Source organism: Madurella fahalii, assembly GCF_045866475.1.
Source record: "Madurella fahalii IFM 68171 DNA, scaffold_2, whole genome shotgun sequence".
NCBI classification, from domain to species: Eukaryota; Fungi; Ascomycota; class Sordariomycetes; order Sordariales; genus Madurella; species Madurella fahalii.
The window spans coordinates 3,487,981-3,502,795 of record NW_027263972.1 but is presented as its reverse complement, the minus strand read 5'-3'; the positions used below and the strand labels follow the sequence as shown (position 1 = coordinate 3,502,795).

At 57.8% G+C, this 14,815-nt stretch overlaps 4 protein-coding genes and 1 non-coding gene across 5 annotated transcripts; 4 read left to right on the top strand and 1 right to left on the bottom strand.

Annotated features, from left to right (window-relative positions):
• Window positions 1-246: 246 nt before the first annotated feature.
• On the top strand, window positions 247-1,123 carry MFIFM68171_03782 (UBA domain-containing protein Ucp14; the record flags this gene model as incomplete). Its single annotated transcript, XM_071059203.1, has 2 exons — window positions 247-501; window positions 554-1,123. 2 exons carry the CDS (start codon window positions 247-249, stop codon window positions 1,121-1,123), a joined length of 825 nt encoding a protein of 274 aa, XP_070915304.1.
• Window positions 1,124-2,351: 1,228 nt separating this feature from the next.
• MFIFM68171_03781 (Up-regulated during septation protein 1 domain-containing protein) lies at window positions 2,352-5,432 on the top strand (the record flags this gene model as incomplete). The annotated part of the gene is made up of 3 exons (XM_071059202.1): window positions 2,352-2,549; window positions 2,615-5,278; window positions 5,334-5,432. 3 exons carry the CDS (start codon window positions 2,352-2,354, stop codon window positions 5,430-5,432), a joined length of 2,961 nt encoding a protein of 986 aa, XP_070915303.1.
• Window positions 5,433-6,173: 741 nt separating this feature from the next.
• YSH1 (endoribonuclease ysh1) lies at window positions 6,174-9,286 on the bottom strand (the record flags this gene model as incomplete). The annotated part of the gene is made up of 5 exons (XM_071059201.1): window positions 6,174-6,679; window positions 6,743-7,409; window positions 7,470-8,601; window positions 8,971-9,068; window positions 9,134-9,286. 5 exons carry the CDS (start codon window positions 9,284-9,286, stop codon window positions 6,174-6,176), a joined length of 2,556 nt encoding a protein of 851 aa, XP_070915302.1.
• An 863-nt stretch (window positions 9,287-10,149) lies between these two features.
• On the top strand, window positions 10,150-12,140 carry MFIFM68171_03779 (Transcription initiation factor TFIID subunit 4; the record flags this gene model as incomplete). The annotated part of the gene is made up of 2 exons (XM_071059200.1): window positions 10,150-11,413; window positions 11,476-12,140. 2 exons carry the CDS (start codon window positions 10,150-10,152, stop codon window positions 12,138-12,140), a joined length of 1,929 nt encoding a protein of 642 aa, XP_070915301.1.
• Window positions 12,141-13,042: 902 nt separating this feature from the next.
• On the top strand, window positions 13,043-13,113 carry MFIFM68171_t62. Its single transcript has one exon. It is a non-coding gene; the product is annotated as a tRNA-Gly (tRNA).
• The last annotated feature ends 1,702 nt before the right edge of the window (window positions 13,114-14,815 follow it).

Sequence of the window (14,815 nt, the reverse complement as noted above, 5' to 3'; positions counted from 1 at the left end):
CCGGAACCGTCAACTTGACATCTGTCGTCGGGAGCTTGGTGTCACCGACCACATTCTTAAATTTTTAGTTCTTTAATACTTTGCCAACATTTGCTTTATCCTCGTTGCTGCGGACGATATTGTTTTTCTCTCCTTATCCGATTCTTCGGAAGCGTGCCGAAACCGTGGGGTTGCGCTGACTTGGCCCCTTCCACGGAATGCCCCAGACCATGTTGAGGTAGCAATTGGCGGGGAAAGAACAAGATCATGTCGTTCGCGAGCACACCTGTGACACGCACCCTAGTGCTTGGGCTTGTCGGGTCGTCGATCGCGGCCAGTCTCTTCGACGTGAAGCACTACTTCTACATCTCGATCGGCACGCACATTATCCAGTATCGCCAGACCTGGCGGGCCTTGATATATCAGCTATGCTACACCAACTCGACCGAGGTGCTCTTCGCCGCCATGGCCCTATACAACATGAGGGTCGTTGAGCAACAGTGGGGCTCGAGGAAATATGCGGTATGCCGTCTCCCAAAAATTCTTCTTCTGAGCTTGCTAACCTCGGACACAGTCCTTCATCCTCGTCTCAGGGTTCCTTACAGCTATCATTCCGCCGGTCCTTCTAGCCGCGGTTTTCCGGCCTCTGAGCTTTGGGGTGTTTGACTTCCTGCCGGCCGGTCCCACGCCTATCATCTTTGCCGTACTGGCGCAGTACCACGCCATGGTGCCGCACATCTACAAGTACAAGGTTGCTTTCTCTACGGGGCCGCCGACCAACGAGGACAGTCCGGGGTTGACACTCTCTGACAAGTCGACCAAGTATCTCATGGCTTTCCAGCTGGCACTATTCCAATGGCCTGGCTCGCTCCTCGGTGCAGCTGTTGGATGGATGGTGGGTCAAGCTTGGCGCAGCGAGCTTTTGCCGGGATCGGTGAAGCGCTGGCGTCTGCCAGGATGGATCGTCGGGCTCAAGGGCCAGAAGAGCAACGAAAGGTTCGAGGGCATGCGGAGGAGGCTCGAAAGCGAGGGCGCATCGACGGGCGCTACTTCTGGTGCCCAGCAGCCCGTCGCAGGGGACGGCAGCAACAGACGAAGGACGATGGGCCAACAGCTCCTCGACGAGGTTCGCGGGGCATTCTAAGAGTGATCCGGGTGGAGGGGTGTGCGTGCCTGGGCTCATTATTGATCAGGTTATTCTTTAGGCATACATGCGTCTTGGAGAACGGAGATTGTGTTGCACTTGGCTAGGACGTGACGGGCCCAGGCGGCCGAAAGGAAGCCGTATGGTGTGTAACCACGTTCTCCCCATGACGAGCAGCTTCGTCCGGGGGCAGCTTTGGCAGCGAATCATTGGTTCACGCGAGAAGGGTTGTGTAAGTTGGCCAAGTGAGCCATGCCTACACTAGTTCGTGACGGTGGATATCGAAGCTCCTGCACAGCCACAATGTGAAGAGCCCAAGACAAACAAAGGGAGCCGGGAGGATGCGGGGATGGCCAGTCCGGCGCGCCACTGACCATGCGTGCGTTGAGCTTTGTCTTGTGAGGTCCGAGAATGCGCCTGGGGATGCTGTCGCCACCGCCTCATCCTGCGTTGGCATATGGCCGGACACTATGGCTAAAAATATGGGCGGCCATGTTCCCCGGGCAGCGCCAAGCACCGATGAAGGTGGCTCATTGGACCGGGCTGAGGTGCAGACCATCGGACTCCCAGCGCGCCGGATCGGCTCAGCCCGGGGAAGTCGGTGTGTCTTCCCAACGCCCACTGGGGGGCGGCACAGCCTTGTGTCACTGCCCGATGCGTTTTAACTGGAAAAGGCTTGATTCCGCCCTTCTGTCGTCACCACTGCGAACCCGTGGAGTCCACCTTTTGCGACCATATCCCATGCCCATTTCGCCGTCTGTTTGTTCTTCGCATTACGGATCGGCGAGAACTCCGCAAATACTTGGGCCGAACCCCTTGACCCAAGCTTTGCTTTGCGGGCGTCTCTTCTCCCTTCTTTGGTAATTCCCACGTGCCGCCGCCCCTGTTTAAAGGGCCGACGATCCACTTTCGCGCCGCCTTCTCATTTTGCGTTGCCTCGACAGCCCTTCCTTTTCTTTCCCTACCAGGACCGGATTCAATCAAGCCGTCCTGTCGATTCCGGGGGTTCGCGCACACGCAGACTCAGAGACACGCGCCTCGGGCCCGACGTCTCGGACCGTCCCGGTCGTCGCGCAGGACTGCATTAACTGAACACGCCCCTCGTGCATTGGAGCGCGACGATTGGAGATACCGACAAGGCGATTTTGGATTAAACCCTGTTCCCGTATAATGTCCGCTTAGGAGAACGACAACTAATTTCAACAAACACCCTTCTAATACGAACACGATGAACGGCATCGCGACGAGGAGAGGAGGATCAGGAGGAGCGGGCGTAGGGCGCGGGGATGGCTTCCCTTTGCCAGGGAGGTTGTCTCCTCCCGTCGGACAGCCGCCTCTCGGTGCGCCGACGGGAAAGGTGCTGGTGGAAGGGTACAGGAAAGACCTCCTCAATGGCTTTGAGAAGGACCGGCCGCGATACAATCCCGTACGAGTTCTCGTTCCCAACTGTGCATTCGATGGACTCCTGCTGACAAAAGTCTTGCTCTATAGTTGAACGCCGACCGGCCGCAGAGTTCGGCCCTCGTCGACCTGAAGGACCCCATCCAGGTACACCTGCTCACCGAGACCGCCCTTACCGATAGCAAAACGTTCGAGATCTTGTCACAGGAAGAGGTAGATGACCTCAAGAAACAAGTGCAGTCCCTGTCGATGCGCATCGAACAGGCCCGGGCGAACCTGGCGATACAATCCAAGTATCGCGACGCTGCGATATCCATGGCGAGGCTGTATTCACCTTCCAAGGCAGAGGGAAAGAGGAGGAGCTTGCTAGGCAATCGAATGAGCGACTCCGCCAAAGAAGCCGAAATGGAGAGGCTGGCGAGCGAGCGGCGCTGCGAGGAGCTCGCCACCGAGCTGTTCTCGCTCGAGAAGCGTCTGATGGAGCCCCAGAGGCGTCTGCTGCAACACACAGCTGGCATATTGCAGATGACGCACCGCGCCTCTTCCAAGAAATCGGGACAGCCGCCAGTCGGGCCCATGCTGAATGGTATTCCCAGCAGCCCGGAGAGTCTCTATACCTACACAAACACGCGCAACAGCCTGGAAATTCCCAGCGAGGAGCTCGACTTTGACGACAAGAGTCTGTACCTGCCTCTCGACCAGTTGGACGGCCCGGCCCGCCAGCGCAAGAACACTATTGAGATCCCCATGAAGTCGCCGATCCGGGAGCAAAATGCTCAGCTGCGTGAGCTGCGCGAGGAAGTGGACCGGATAAAGGAGGAGAACGAACGCATTCTGGAGGAGAATATACGGCTAAAAACTCTGGAGCAGCAGCTGAAGGATGAGATGGCCCGCGTCCGGGAAGACCACGCGCGGCTGAAATCAACCGAGGAGCAACTCAGGGAAGAGAACGCGCGAGTCGCCGAGGAGAAGTCGAGGATGCAGGACGAGACCTCCAGAATCATGGATGAGACCAGCCGGTTCAAGAACGCCGACTCACGCCTCAAGGCGCTTGAGCAGCAGATGAACGCCGAGACTGAGACTCTCCGGACGCAGAGCGCAGACCAGCTCAGGACGATCTCAGACACTGAGGCTAGGTTAGAGCGGCTTAACCGCCAGCTGCGCGATGTGATTGTGGCATTCAATCCGGCGAAGAACGGTGGATTTGGGAGCCCTAGCGCCGCGGCTGGCTCTGGCGAATCGCTGACCAGCCAGCTCGAGTACATGGAAAGAGGCCTTGCCACCGCAGTGGAGGAGCAGAGAGCCGCATCCCAGGCTACTGAAGATGCCACAGCTATCGCGTCGTCTCTCAACCAGGCGAGCGCTCGGGTCGAGGCTCTGAGCCGTGAGGTCCAACTCATCCTCCAACAATCAAATGCCGACCAGCCACCATTCCCCGAAGGTGCCCTGGACGAACAGCTCGACTACCTCGAGAAGGCCCTCGCCAACCTCGGATCGGAACTATCGCGGGCCCTTGATGCCTCGTCTTCTGCTTCGACGGGCAAACGGGACATTGAGCAGGTCGAAGCGGTCCTCATGGGCCTATGGGAGATCATCCAGACAGGCGAAGCCGAAATCGAGCAGCAGCGCGCGGCGCGGCGCCAGAAACGCGCCGCCATGAGCGGCAGCAGCCAACCCAGCACACCCGGCATCCCCGATGACGAAGACGACCTCTCCAGCAACGAGCTCGATGGCTACACCAACGAGCCCTACTCGCTGCAAGCTTTCTCCACCAAGGTCCAATGGCTCTACGCGCAAGCCACGGGGCTGCGCGAACAAAAGTACATACTCCAGCGGCAGATCAAGCAGCAGCGCGAGCTCAATAACCGCAGCGAGTCGGAGAAGGACCGCGAGCTCAAGGCCAGGACGGACGAGCTCGAGCAGGCGCAGATGCGCCTCGACGACAGCGAGCGCGCGGCGCGCGAGGCCCAGGCCCAGCTGGCGCGCTTGCTCGGCGACATGGACACGCTGCAGAAGACGAGCGCCGCCAACGAGTCGGCCTCGGAGTCCACCGCCAAGGCCGCGCAGGAGCAGCTCCGCGAGCGCAACGCGCGCGTCGCGGCGCTCGAGGCCGAGTACGCCCGCGTCGAGGCCCGGCTGGCCGAGGCGGAGGCGCGGCTCGGGGAGACGGCCGCCGGCGGGGAGGAGCTGGCGCGCCTCCGCGCGGGCTTGGCGGCCGCCGAGGAGGCCGAGGGCAAGCTGCGTGAGGAGGTGAGGGCGAAGGAGGAGGAGATTGACCGCATGAACGTCATGGTGATCGAGCTCAAGACCGAGGTGACGATCGCCAAGGCCGAGCTGGACGGCGCGTACGGCTCGCGGAAGCAGCGGGCGGCCGAGGCCGCGGCGCTGTCCAAGTCGACCGAGACGGAGGAGCTGAACAATCAGATTGCGCGGCTCAAGGGCGAGCTCGAGAACACCCTGAAGGACCTGGAGGAGATCACGAGGGAGAGCATCACGGCCGAGAAGGAGAAGCTGGAGCTGGAGGGGAGGTTGGACGATGTGCTGAGCGAGAAGAAGGATCTGGAGGGGGAGGTCCGGCTGCTGAGGGAGAAGCTGGACAAGGAGGTGGGCAGGCTGCGAGAGGAGCTGGATAAGGAGCGGCTCAAGGTCCCCGGCGGCGCGGGGGCCGGCGGTAGGGCCGGGGCGAACATGCTGAGCGAGCAGTTCAGGGCCACGATGAAGGAGGAGCGGAAGAAGTTCCAGGAGGAGTTGAAGGTTGGTGTTTCCCCTTGACCCAGATTTCCGAGCGAGGAGCTAACGTACGTTGCAGGAGGAACAAGCCAGGCGTCGTAAGCTAGAGGAAGAGTTGCGCGCGTTGAGGAAGGGCCAGGGAGGTCTGTCGAGCCGGGACGCCTTGAGCCCGAGGTGAGGTGACGGATCAAAGTGGGTCTGCATATGTTTGGATGATTTATGAGTCTGTGGTTTGGGACATTCCCGTTTCTCTTTCTTCTGGGGAAGCAATTTGGTTTTCTGCGGCGTGGATATGGCCTCTTCTTTTATATTGGTGGATGAGATTTTGCATAATGCGGTGACCAGGACGCATGCCTTATATTCTTCTTTCACACGGTTTGTATACCATGTATTACACAGCGGGGTTGAATTGGTTCCTAAGTTTAGTTCTATTCCAGGGGAAGGTTGGTTTGGGATATTGGTGTTGACGATTCGTTGCATACCCTATCCTCCTTTTCATTTGGCCAGTTTTTATTCGGCCTGCGAGTGCTGGAAGGGCAAAGCCAGATAGATAGATGCCTTTGTTGCATTCATATATCCCTTGGTTGATAAAGTCCATCGGTCGTGTCTGCTTACTCATTGGATGTCATCGAGCTTGATGGTTGGACCCTTACTGGATGTAGATTCTCCTGTTTCTGATTGTGATAATACAAAGGTAGACAGATGAGAACTGCGTAGATCCGCGGCCAAGAGCAGTTACACGCCGCGAAGACAAAATACAGCGGCTGCCGTAGAGATACACCGTGAGACAAGACATGCCGAGAATAGAAATGCCTTCACTCTCGTCTCGGCAAGAAAAACCCATCCATCCACCTAACCAGCTAGACAAGAAACTCCCCTCCCTAGCATTCTTATCGCAACGACAGCATTGGAGAACTGCCTACTCCCACAACGGTGCGGTGACCTCGACAGCCCTCTCCACCACGGCCCTTACGCGATCCGCAAACACCTTGTTCTTGCTCTCCACCTCCAGCCCTTCCAACCACACGGTAGCCTCCATCTTGTCGACTTTGATGAACACTCCCGGCACAGGAATCCCCAACTTATGCAGCCTCGCCAGCTCGGCCTGCTGCCGCTCCTTGAGGAGCCTCTGTTCCTCATCCACCGAGCGCTCGTCTTCCGAGACATCCATTGATGCGCCGCCGTCATCATCTGATTCTCCTTTATTTTGTGAGGATTTTTGCTTAGATGGCGGGGTGGCTGGCGGGGTTAACGGGGGTAGTTTGGGTTCTGCGATGGGCGAGACGTTATCTGCACCGAACTGGGCTTCGAGGAACATCATGAGACGCTCGAGGCGCTCGGCCGGGGAGACGTTCGCGTGGAGATTGCGGACCGGGAGGGTCAGGGAGTTTTCTGAATGTGAGTGCGAGTGTTTGCTGGCAGAGCCTACGGTTTCGGGTTAGACTATGATAGAGGGAGATGTAAACCTGTCAAATACGGAGCGCTTACGCTTCACTGCAGCGGGACTACTCTCAATCCCCAGCAGCACCGCCATCACGGCGTCAGCAATGCCGTCATTGAGCATGTTGCCCTCCCACTCGAGCTCCACCTCACCGCTGGTCCGGTACCGTACCGTGACGCAGCCCATGACGAGGTATGCGGCGACCACCTCATCGCGGGGAAGCTCCTCGTCAGCGTCCTCCATCTTGCTGTCGCCGTTGCTATCGCCGTTTGTGCCGTTCTCGTGGTGTGCCTTGGACTCGGGCAGCTCTTCAATGCTACCAAAGGTGCCTTCGAGACCCCACTTGATCAGGTCGATGCCTGCGGCGCTAAGCTTGAGCCGCTGCTTGCAGGCGATTGTGGTTGTTGTCAAGCCGGCGTACTCGCGGAGATCCTCGGGCGCCATCAGGGACATCTTGAAGTCGTTTTGGACTAGCACGCCTGTGATGAGCTGCGGCTCCTGGGTGGGACTGCTCTCCTTGGCCATCTTGATGGGCTGCGGGATCGACGCCAGCTTGCCGACTACTTTGGCCGTCTTGTCGGTCTTGAATGGGATGCGCAGTTCTTCGCAATTCCGAGGGCTGAAGATCTTGACCTTGTTCGTCTTGTGCGCGTTGAGCGATAGGAGCTTGGACTTGAGACGCATCATGTTGTGCATCTCGCCGTGGACGAGGATCTGACCATATTGCTGTTAGTCGTCATGATCCATGTATACAGGTAGGCGGGTATCACTTACCACCACTGGGGCGCCGACCTCCTCGATAAACTCCCTGTTCTCAGTGCCATCAACGTGCGCAGCAAACGAGTACTCCTGGACCGTGCAGCGGCGAGGAATCATGACCTTCTCGGCATCGCCCCCGGGGGCTCGCCTTCCTCCGGCTGCGCTCCTCGTCATGACTGCCTGGATCTGCTCGGGCTCCTGCATGATCTGCTTGGCCATGGTACCCTCGACGCTGTAGCCGGTGATGATGACACCGTTCTTCTCGCTCGGCGCCCACCTCTCAAGAAGCTCTCGGCTCACACCATTCTGAAGCATGCCGGGGCTGGCCAGCATGACACAGCCGCCGACATCCTCGAAGCGGTCGATGCTCTTGAGGGAGCGAATGAACTTGAAGTCCCAGGGCCCGCCTTTCCCAGCGCTGTCTCCCGAAGCCTCGGCCTCAGCCATGCGTTCGCGGAAGAGCCGCTTGATGTTGTCGTTCATGGCTCCAACGTAAGTCTGGTATACCAGCATGCACTTTCTAGCCAGATTACTGGCGTAGTAAATAGGGAACTTTTGGTAATCTTTGTGCTTGGCCCAGTACTCATCGAGAATGAGTAGCAGCTCCTGGGCGCGACCAAGGGCAAAGACGGGCATGAGGACTCGCCCGCCCCGGTTGAGGATGCCAGTGATTGACTTCATGAGTGCCTGTTCCCTCTCTAGGCGGGGGACATGGGAGGCGATGCCATAGGTAGATTCGGTAATGAGAACGTCGATTTTGACGCCTTTTGGGACCTCGGCCGACACCAGATGGCGATCTTGCTCTCGGGAGTAGTCTCCGGTGAAGAAAATATTGAGACCGGCAATCTCGATCAAGAACATGGCAGCACCGAGGACATGGCCGGCCGGATATGGCGTGATGCGTATCGACGAGATAGTGTGCGTGGTGTGGTAATCGATGGCCTCGATCTGGGGGAACGTGTTGAGGTGGTCTTGCTCGGTATAGACGAGCTGCGTGGTGGGATTTGACGACGTGTTGCCGACGCGGACGCTGTCCTGGATCAGCCACTTGTAGATGGCCTTGGTAGGATGCGTCATGAAGACGCGGCCACGGAAATTTGTCTTGGCCAAGACGTATGGTAATGATGCCGCATGGTCGATATGGAAACTATCCCAGTCAGTCAGTCAGGAGCTGCTTCGGGAGAGGCGATGGGCAAAGCAGAGGTGTGGCTCGTGGGGTGTTTCACAAGAGGGCAAGCGGGAGCGGGGAGGCCGGGAACAGCGATGGGCAATGGCGACATGATATTGTATTTGATATCTGAATACATCTGATGATGGTGGATGATGGTACATGTTGTGGAGCGGCAAAAGAAGCCGCGAGGCGACCGTGACGGCCGGCAGCGGTTGCGCAGCCCCAACGACAGCGGAATGCCACGGCGACTCATTGCGAGTGCGCCTCTACCCATGGCCGTGCCCCAAGCTCAACGCCGCAGAGACTCGTGCAAAGGCATAGGGAGTCACTCAGGAGCGAACTTACTGGCTGATGAGAAGCACATCTACCGTGCTGAGGTCAAAGTCGTCGAAGAAGGGGAGCGCAGCAAGCCCGTCATAGGCCGGATGCTGGCCGGCATCGAGCTGTGGACGGGCATTCAAGTCAGCGCAAAATGGACTAGACTGCCTTCCCGAGGACTACAACGCACCATGACCGTCTTTCCCTTGTACTGGATGATGTGACACGACCGGCCGACTTCGTTGCCGCCGCCAAGACAGAGAAACATCAGTTCATCGGCTGGGTCGACGGGCTCCTCGGGCGCAGCAGACGCCATCGCGGCAGCTTTCCGCTTGGAAGCCATGGCGGGCAGCCCTCTCAGCGACAGACCGAGGGCCTGACTTTCTTTGTCGGCGCGAACAGTCGATGAAATGCCGACAATCAAAGACCCCGGTGCGCTTCTCCAGCAGAATGTTTATAGCAGAGCTGAGATGCTTCTTCAATTACTGCAGCTGCCGAGTATCAATTTGATTACTTGGAGTTAGGGCTGTGGAACTCCAGTTCGCCCCGACGCGAGAGTTGAGCGTTTGGGGGTTGATCAAGACCGGGGATGGAGCGAGAAAGAACGGCGCCTTCAAAGACGGGGCCCGCGGGCTGCTGTGACCCTGCGGCTCTGATGAAGGTGACCGCGAGGTTTGAAAAGCGCACAAGCCACAGGGGGTTCTGTGCCCGCGAGGCTACCGCAGCACGTGACCCGGCAGAACGCGACAGACTCGGCAGGGAAGCAGCGTTCTTTGATTTTGAACCCCCAACGCATTTTAGAGAGAGAGAACGACCCGAACAGCGCGCGACCCCGACCGCGCCCGCATCGATTCCGCCGAAACCGCGATCAGCCCGAGTTGAGGATTACAATATAGACCGTCGATTCGATTCGTACCGACTCGAACAATCAAACAGTGCCGGATGGGCTCCGGAAAGGGCGAATAGACCGGAATCGCAGGTGCGCCTGCCCGGATCTGAAAGAGAGCGACCTGTTTGGGCCTGAGAAGTCTCTCTCTTACCTTTTGCTTCCTCGCGCACTTTTCACTCAAGCCTCCTTTGCTTCCGCGATCGCCACGGTTCGACGCTTCCCGCCCATCGAACGACTAGTGACTTCGCTACGCTCAACACCTTGCTTTAGCAGCTCGATCCCGAGGAGGTAGCAAGCCCGCGTGGCACGTTTTCGCAATGGCACAACCTCAGTCGCAGGTACCACCGGCGGCGCCGCAGATGCCCCAATCGCCACACATCTCGCAAATGTCCCAGATGGCCCAGCGGCCGCCATACCCGCAGCAACATTCGCCCCCCCCTTCCAACACACCACCGCCCGGATACGCGATGCCCCCGAATAAACGGCCAAAAACATCTCCGACATCTCCTCCGCCGCAGTCGCAGTATATGTACTCGGCGAGCCCGCAGCTAGCTGCAGCTTCGCCGGGGGCATCGCCCGGTTATTCGAACCTCGCAGCACCCAGTCCGACTCAACAGCCATACACGACTCCGTATACCAACGGCAACTCTGCGCCATCGCCCGTACAAACCCCGACGCTTTCTCTCCCAGAAACGCGGGCCTCTTATCCCGCGACTCCGGCGCCCCAATCCGCCCCGACCCCGCCGAATCAACCGCAGTATACGACAGCGACCATGGCACCAATCGCGCCTCCGCCGCCTCCCCCGACACCCGGCGCGATGCTGCCCCCGTCAAAACCAGTGGAGCGACCGACAAGAGAGTACGAGTACGACGTGAGCGACTCACTAGCCGGCACAGGAATCGACCTCCGCGCCGAGGAACAGGCGTTGGCCGAGTTCTACGGCGGTTCCTTCGCTCAAGAGGCAAGGACCGGCGCGCCAGCAAATGCCCCGGGAAGTAAAGGTTCCTTTTATGGCGCCGGTTTCGCGAATCAGCCCGGCGAGTCCGTCGGCGCTCTCAGCCAGGAGGCTTACGAGGCTGAGGCTGCGCAGAGAGCCTGGGAGGAAGCCGCGCATAGACTGGCTGTCGTGCGCAGCACCGAGATCCGAGACCCGTTCCTGATTGTTCCCAATTTGCACCATCGGATAGAGAAGATCGCTAAAGAGCACGGGATCGGACTCAACCTGGAGTATAAGAACGCGGCGAGCACCATGGGCAAGATGCGGGCCCCTCAAGAATTCCCCCCGCCCACTGTCACAGTGAGCACAAAGCCCGGTCCCGACGGCACCATGGTGGCAACAACGGGCTCGTTCATTCCGCACGACGCCTATCTGGTGGATCAGTTGGCGCTCTTGTCCATCGCCACCAAGCACCGGCTCAGGGAGCTGGTCGAGGATGCCAATAGCGTGGCCGTCGTCCGGCAGACGACATCTCACGGCGAGATCCCAGCCGAATGGGCTGATGTCGCAGCGCCTCTGAGAACCGGTCTGGATTCCATTCCAGTCGACCCGGAGAGCGCTGCGGATCTCAACCCCCTCAAGCGTACGGCCGCACCGGTCCCTGTTGTTTGTGTCCTCTGTCCCTGTTAACATGCTCTCTCGCAGGCTCCTTTGATGCTTTCTCGCAAGGAACGCCCAAACCCGCCGGCGGCAAGCACGGTCCCAAGAACCTGATGGAAGCCGTCCGCGACGGAGCAAAGGCCGACCGCGAAGTGGAGGAGGCTAGGTTGCGGAAGCGGCAGAAACGCCTGAACCCGGAGGCGCCGGCCCAAGGCGGATCCCGCGCCGGCTCGGTCGCCCCGGGAACCCCCGGCTCGGGAGCGGCCCCCGAGACCGAAACGACGGCCAAAGCACCGTCGAAGAAGGAACTCAAGAAAGGAGCCGCCGCCGCCAGGTTAGCAGAGGCCTCGAGCACGGCCAGCGCCAACCAGACGCTGAGCACCCTCATGGGCGGGTTCGGACGGAAAAAGAAAAAAGAGTACTCGTGGCTGCAGCAGCCGGGTAGCGGAGCGAGCACACCCAGGGGCGGGGCGAGTGCGGGCGACGCGGCGACATCGGCGGCTGGAGGTGGCAGCACCGGGAAGTTGCCGGAGAAGACGACGCTGACTCCGGATCCGAGGAACCCGAGGTTGGGGACGTGGCGTGAGGACAAGGAGAAGGGCAAGAACATCCAGTTGAGGGACTGGGTCACGGTACTTGAGATGGACGGGATCGAGGTCAGGGCGCTACAAGAAGCGTATCTGAAGCTGGATGCTTCGACACCGAAGTGAAGTGAAAAAAGAAAAACCGGGGGACACTGCTGGACGATAGCTGTCATTGCCGTCGCTAGTCAAATTCCCGAGGCGGAGCAGGTAGAGGTCGCGCTCGGGGCGAAACGGGTGGGATGGAGGATTGGGAGGAACAGGATGGGAAAAAGGAAAAGACATTTAACATCATATGATCGTTCTCGAGCGTTGAGGGGGGGGTATGTTGGGGAAGGTCTTGGGAGGCCGGTTTGAGATGCATTATGAACTTCGACTTCGGCCGGTCTGATTTACCCAGTCCAAGACCCTCCTCTCCTCTCTTGTTGTAATTTAGTTTTTGATACTGACTAGCCTGGCGTTCTGACATGGGGGTTTCTTCCGGCAGAGGTTGATTCGGATGGCGGGGTGGCTGGCTGGCTGGCGGCATAGTTACCTAGGATGGATGGGATGGGGAAGGTATTTTACACGGCCCCAACTATTAATCTTGCATTGATCTGGTGTTGATTTCCACCTGCCATCTGCGGCGTCGGTTGTCTTTTGTTTCTCTTCCAGACAGGTAGGCAGCGAATAAGAAGATAGGGTAAACCGAGTGAGGGCTTAGAAGCAAGGCTTGGTTTGAGATGGAAATTGGGTTTGTGGAATTTGTGACAGGTCCAGATCTGATGTTCCAACTCACTGATCAATTTACGCTAATCTGAGACCTGGTGTGCTGTCTCTCTCTCTATACAGATGTAGGTCTTAGTCTTAACCTCTTGCGACTTGCCATGAGCTCCAATAGGGGGGAGATGGCGGTCAGTCTGCGGAGAACACCCGCGTCTTCTTCATCTTTGTGTTGTTGATCATATAGTTTGGTTTAGACATCTATGTTATTAGTCTACTTCCAAAGAACATATCTTCCAAACCAGGAAATTGAGTCAGTGATATGCTAGGCGTCAGTGGTTTAGTGGTAAAATCCATCGTTGCCATCGATGGGCCCCGCGTTCGATTCGCGGCTGACGCATTGCCTTTTCCAGGACTGACTTGTAATTTTTTCCTATTCTTTTTTCCCTTGCGCGGGATTGTCTGGTTCCTCTCATGGAACTTGTTCGAGTGCGATTGTTGGGTTTCGAGTTCGTCAGGATAAGGAGTTGCGAGCTGATACAAGCGTCTGCCGGCTCAACTGAAACGGAACCTCTTGGACGGGCATAGGAACGTGGGTCTTCTGATATGGACAAGGTTCGGCTTTAGACCGATCGATGTTGGATCGCAAAGATGAAGAATGTGTTTCAACTAGCCGGCTCTCACTCTTTCTCCCAACCACGCTCTGGCGGGGCGACCGAGACATTACCTTGAAAGGCAGGTGATTCCAGCTAGTCATCTCGTCATCGCTCGAGCGCCTGGCTCCTACGTTCCGACACAGGTCAGACTTTGTGTCCTAGCAGCGGCAGCTTTGACACGTCCTTCATCTTGACTCATGTCAAAGCGCAGTTCTTCCCATTTCCTGTCCTTGGCTTCGGGATTTACCGTAGTGCCCCCCAAGCGAGAGCAACGCCCCGTCTTACGCTGTCTTGACTCCTTCCCTTGGCAAAAGCGCCGCAATGAGAGAGCATTCACCGGAAACGAAATTCGAATTCTCGCGCTCTCCGGTTCTCGTCTGAGACATTCCGCTGTCAGCTCTGGATTCCCCGCCCTCTCCAATCCCGGATTTTCACGATTTTCACTAGGATCACGAAAGGGCTTGGGCAAAGGATCCGAGGATCCGGCATCCCCAGGAAATAGTCCAGCCAGTCGGCCACGTTGCCGGGAGACGGCATGCTTCTAGAGCCCGAGGCGCGTCTGAGCGCGCAGCACCAACCAAAATCTTTTGCCAGCCTTCTCACAGTGTTCTGATTGTCAAAATTTTATTAGGGTGTTACAATTCGTTTCGTAGCAGCGTAGGTGATCAGGCAAAAATGTCGGATTTTCTTATTCACTTTTCGTTTTTTTTTTTCCTGCCCGGAAGGTGGTGGGGGTGGGAGAGGGGGGGCTCTTGTCAGGGTCTTGTCACTGCAAACCCAAAAAAGAAAGGGAAACTCGCTCGTATGCCGTGATATGAATGAAAGAGGCAATGCCCGACCGGTACCAGACCACTGAAACATCGGGCTCGCGGATTGCGCTAGATCTGCAAGCCGTCGGTCGTTTCCACCTGTCTTCTCTTTCAGGTCTTTGTTCTTGCTGCCCAGCCATCACCAAAGCTGACATCGGGTGGCGATAATATTCTGAAATGAAGCGAGGTCACAAAAAAAAAAAAAAAAAAAAATTGAAACGGGAAAAGAAACACCCCGTGGCTGATGATGCTTGGCATGGTAACTGGGACCGACCGTGCATCAGAATCAGCCGACCCCGGAATCCCGAGTATTCGGGCCTTTGGGCTAGTGGAAGCGTGTAACGCTAACGGTCGCCCTGCGGGCAGAGAGAGATTGAAACACGTCAAAAAGAGGAAATAGTTGGCCAGCCCGCCCGGCCGGTTCCTCGTCCCCGTCATTCCCTAGGCAAACGGAATCACCGCGGGTGGGAAATAACCCTAAGAAAAAAATTTTGGATTAATGAGCAAACGAAGCCGAAAGACACGGCAAAATATGGGTTTGCTGCAAAGGCGGAAGGCTTCCCCGGTCCCACGCGGCGCCGTTCGACGGTTGGAAGGCCAGGATGCAACGTCAGGGGCTTGTTCACCCTGTTGGGGC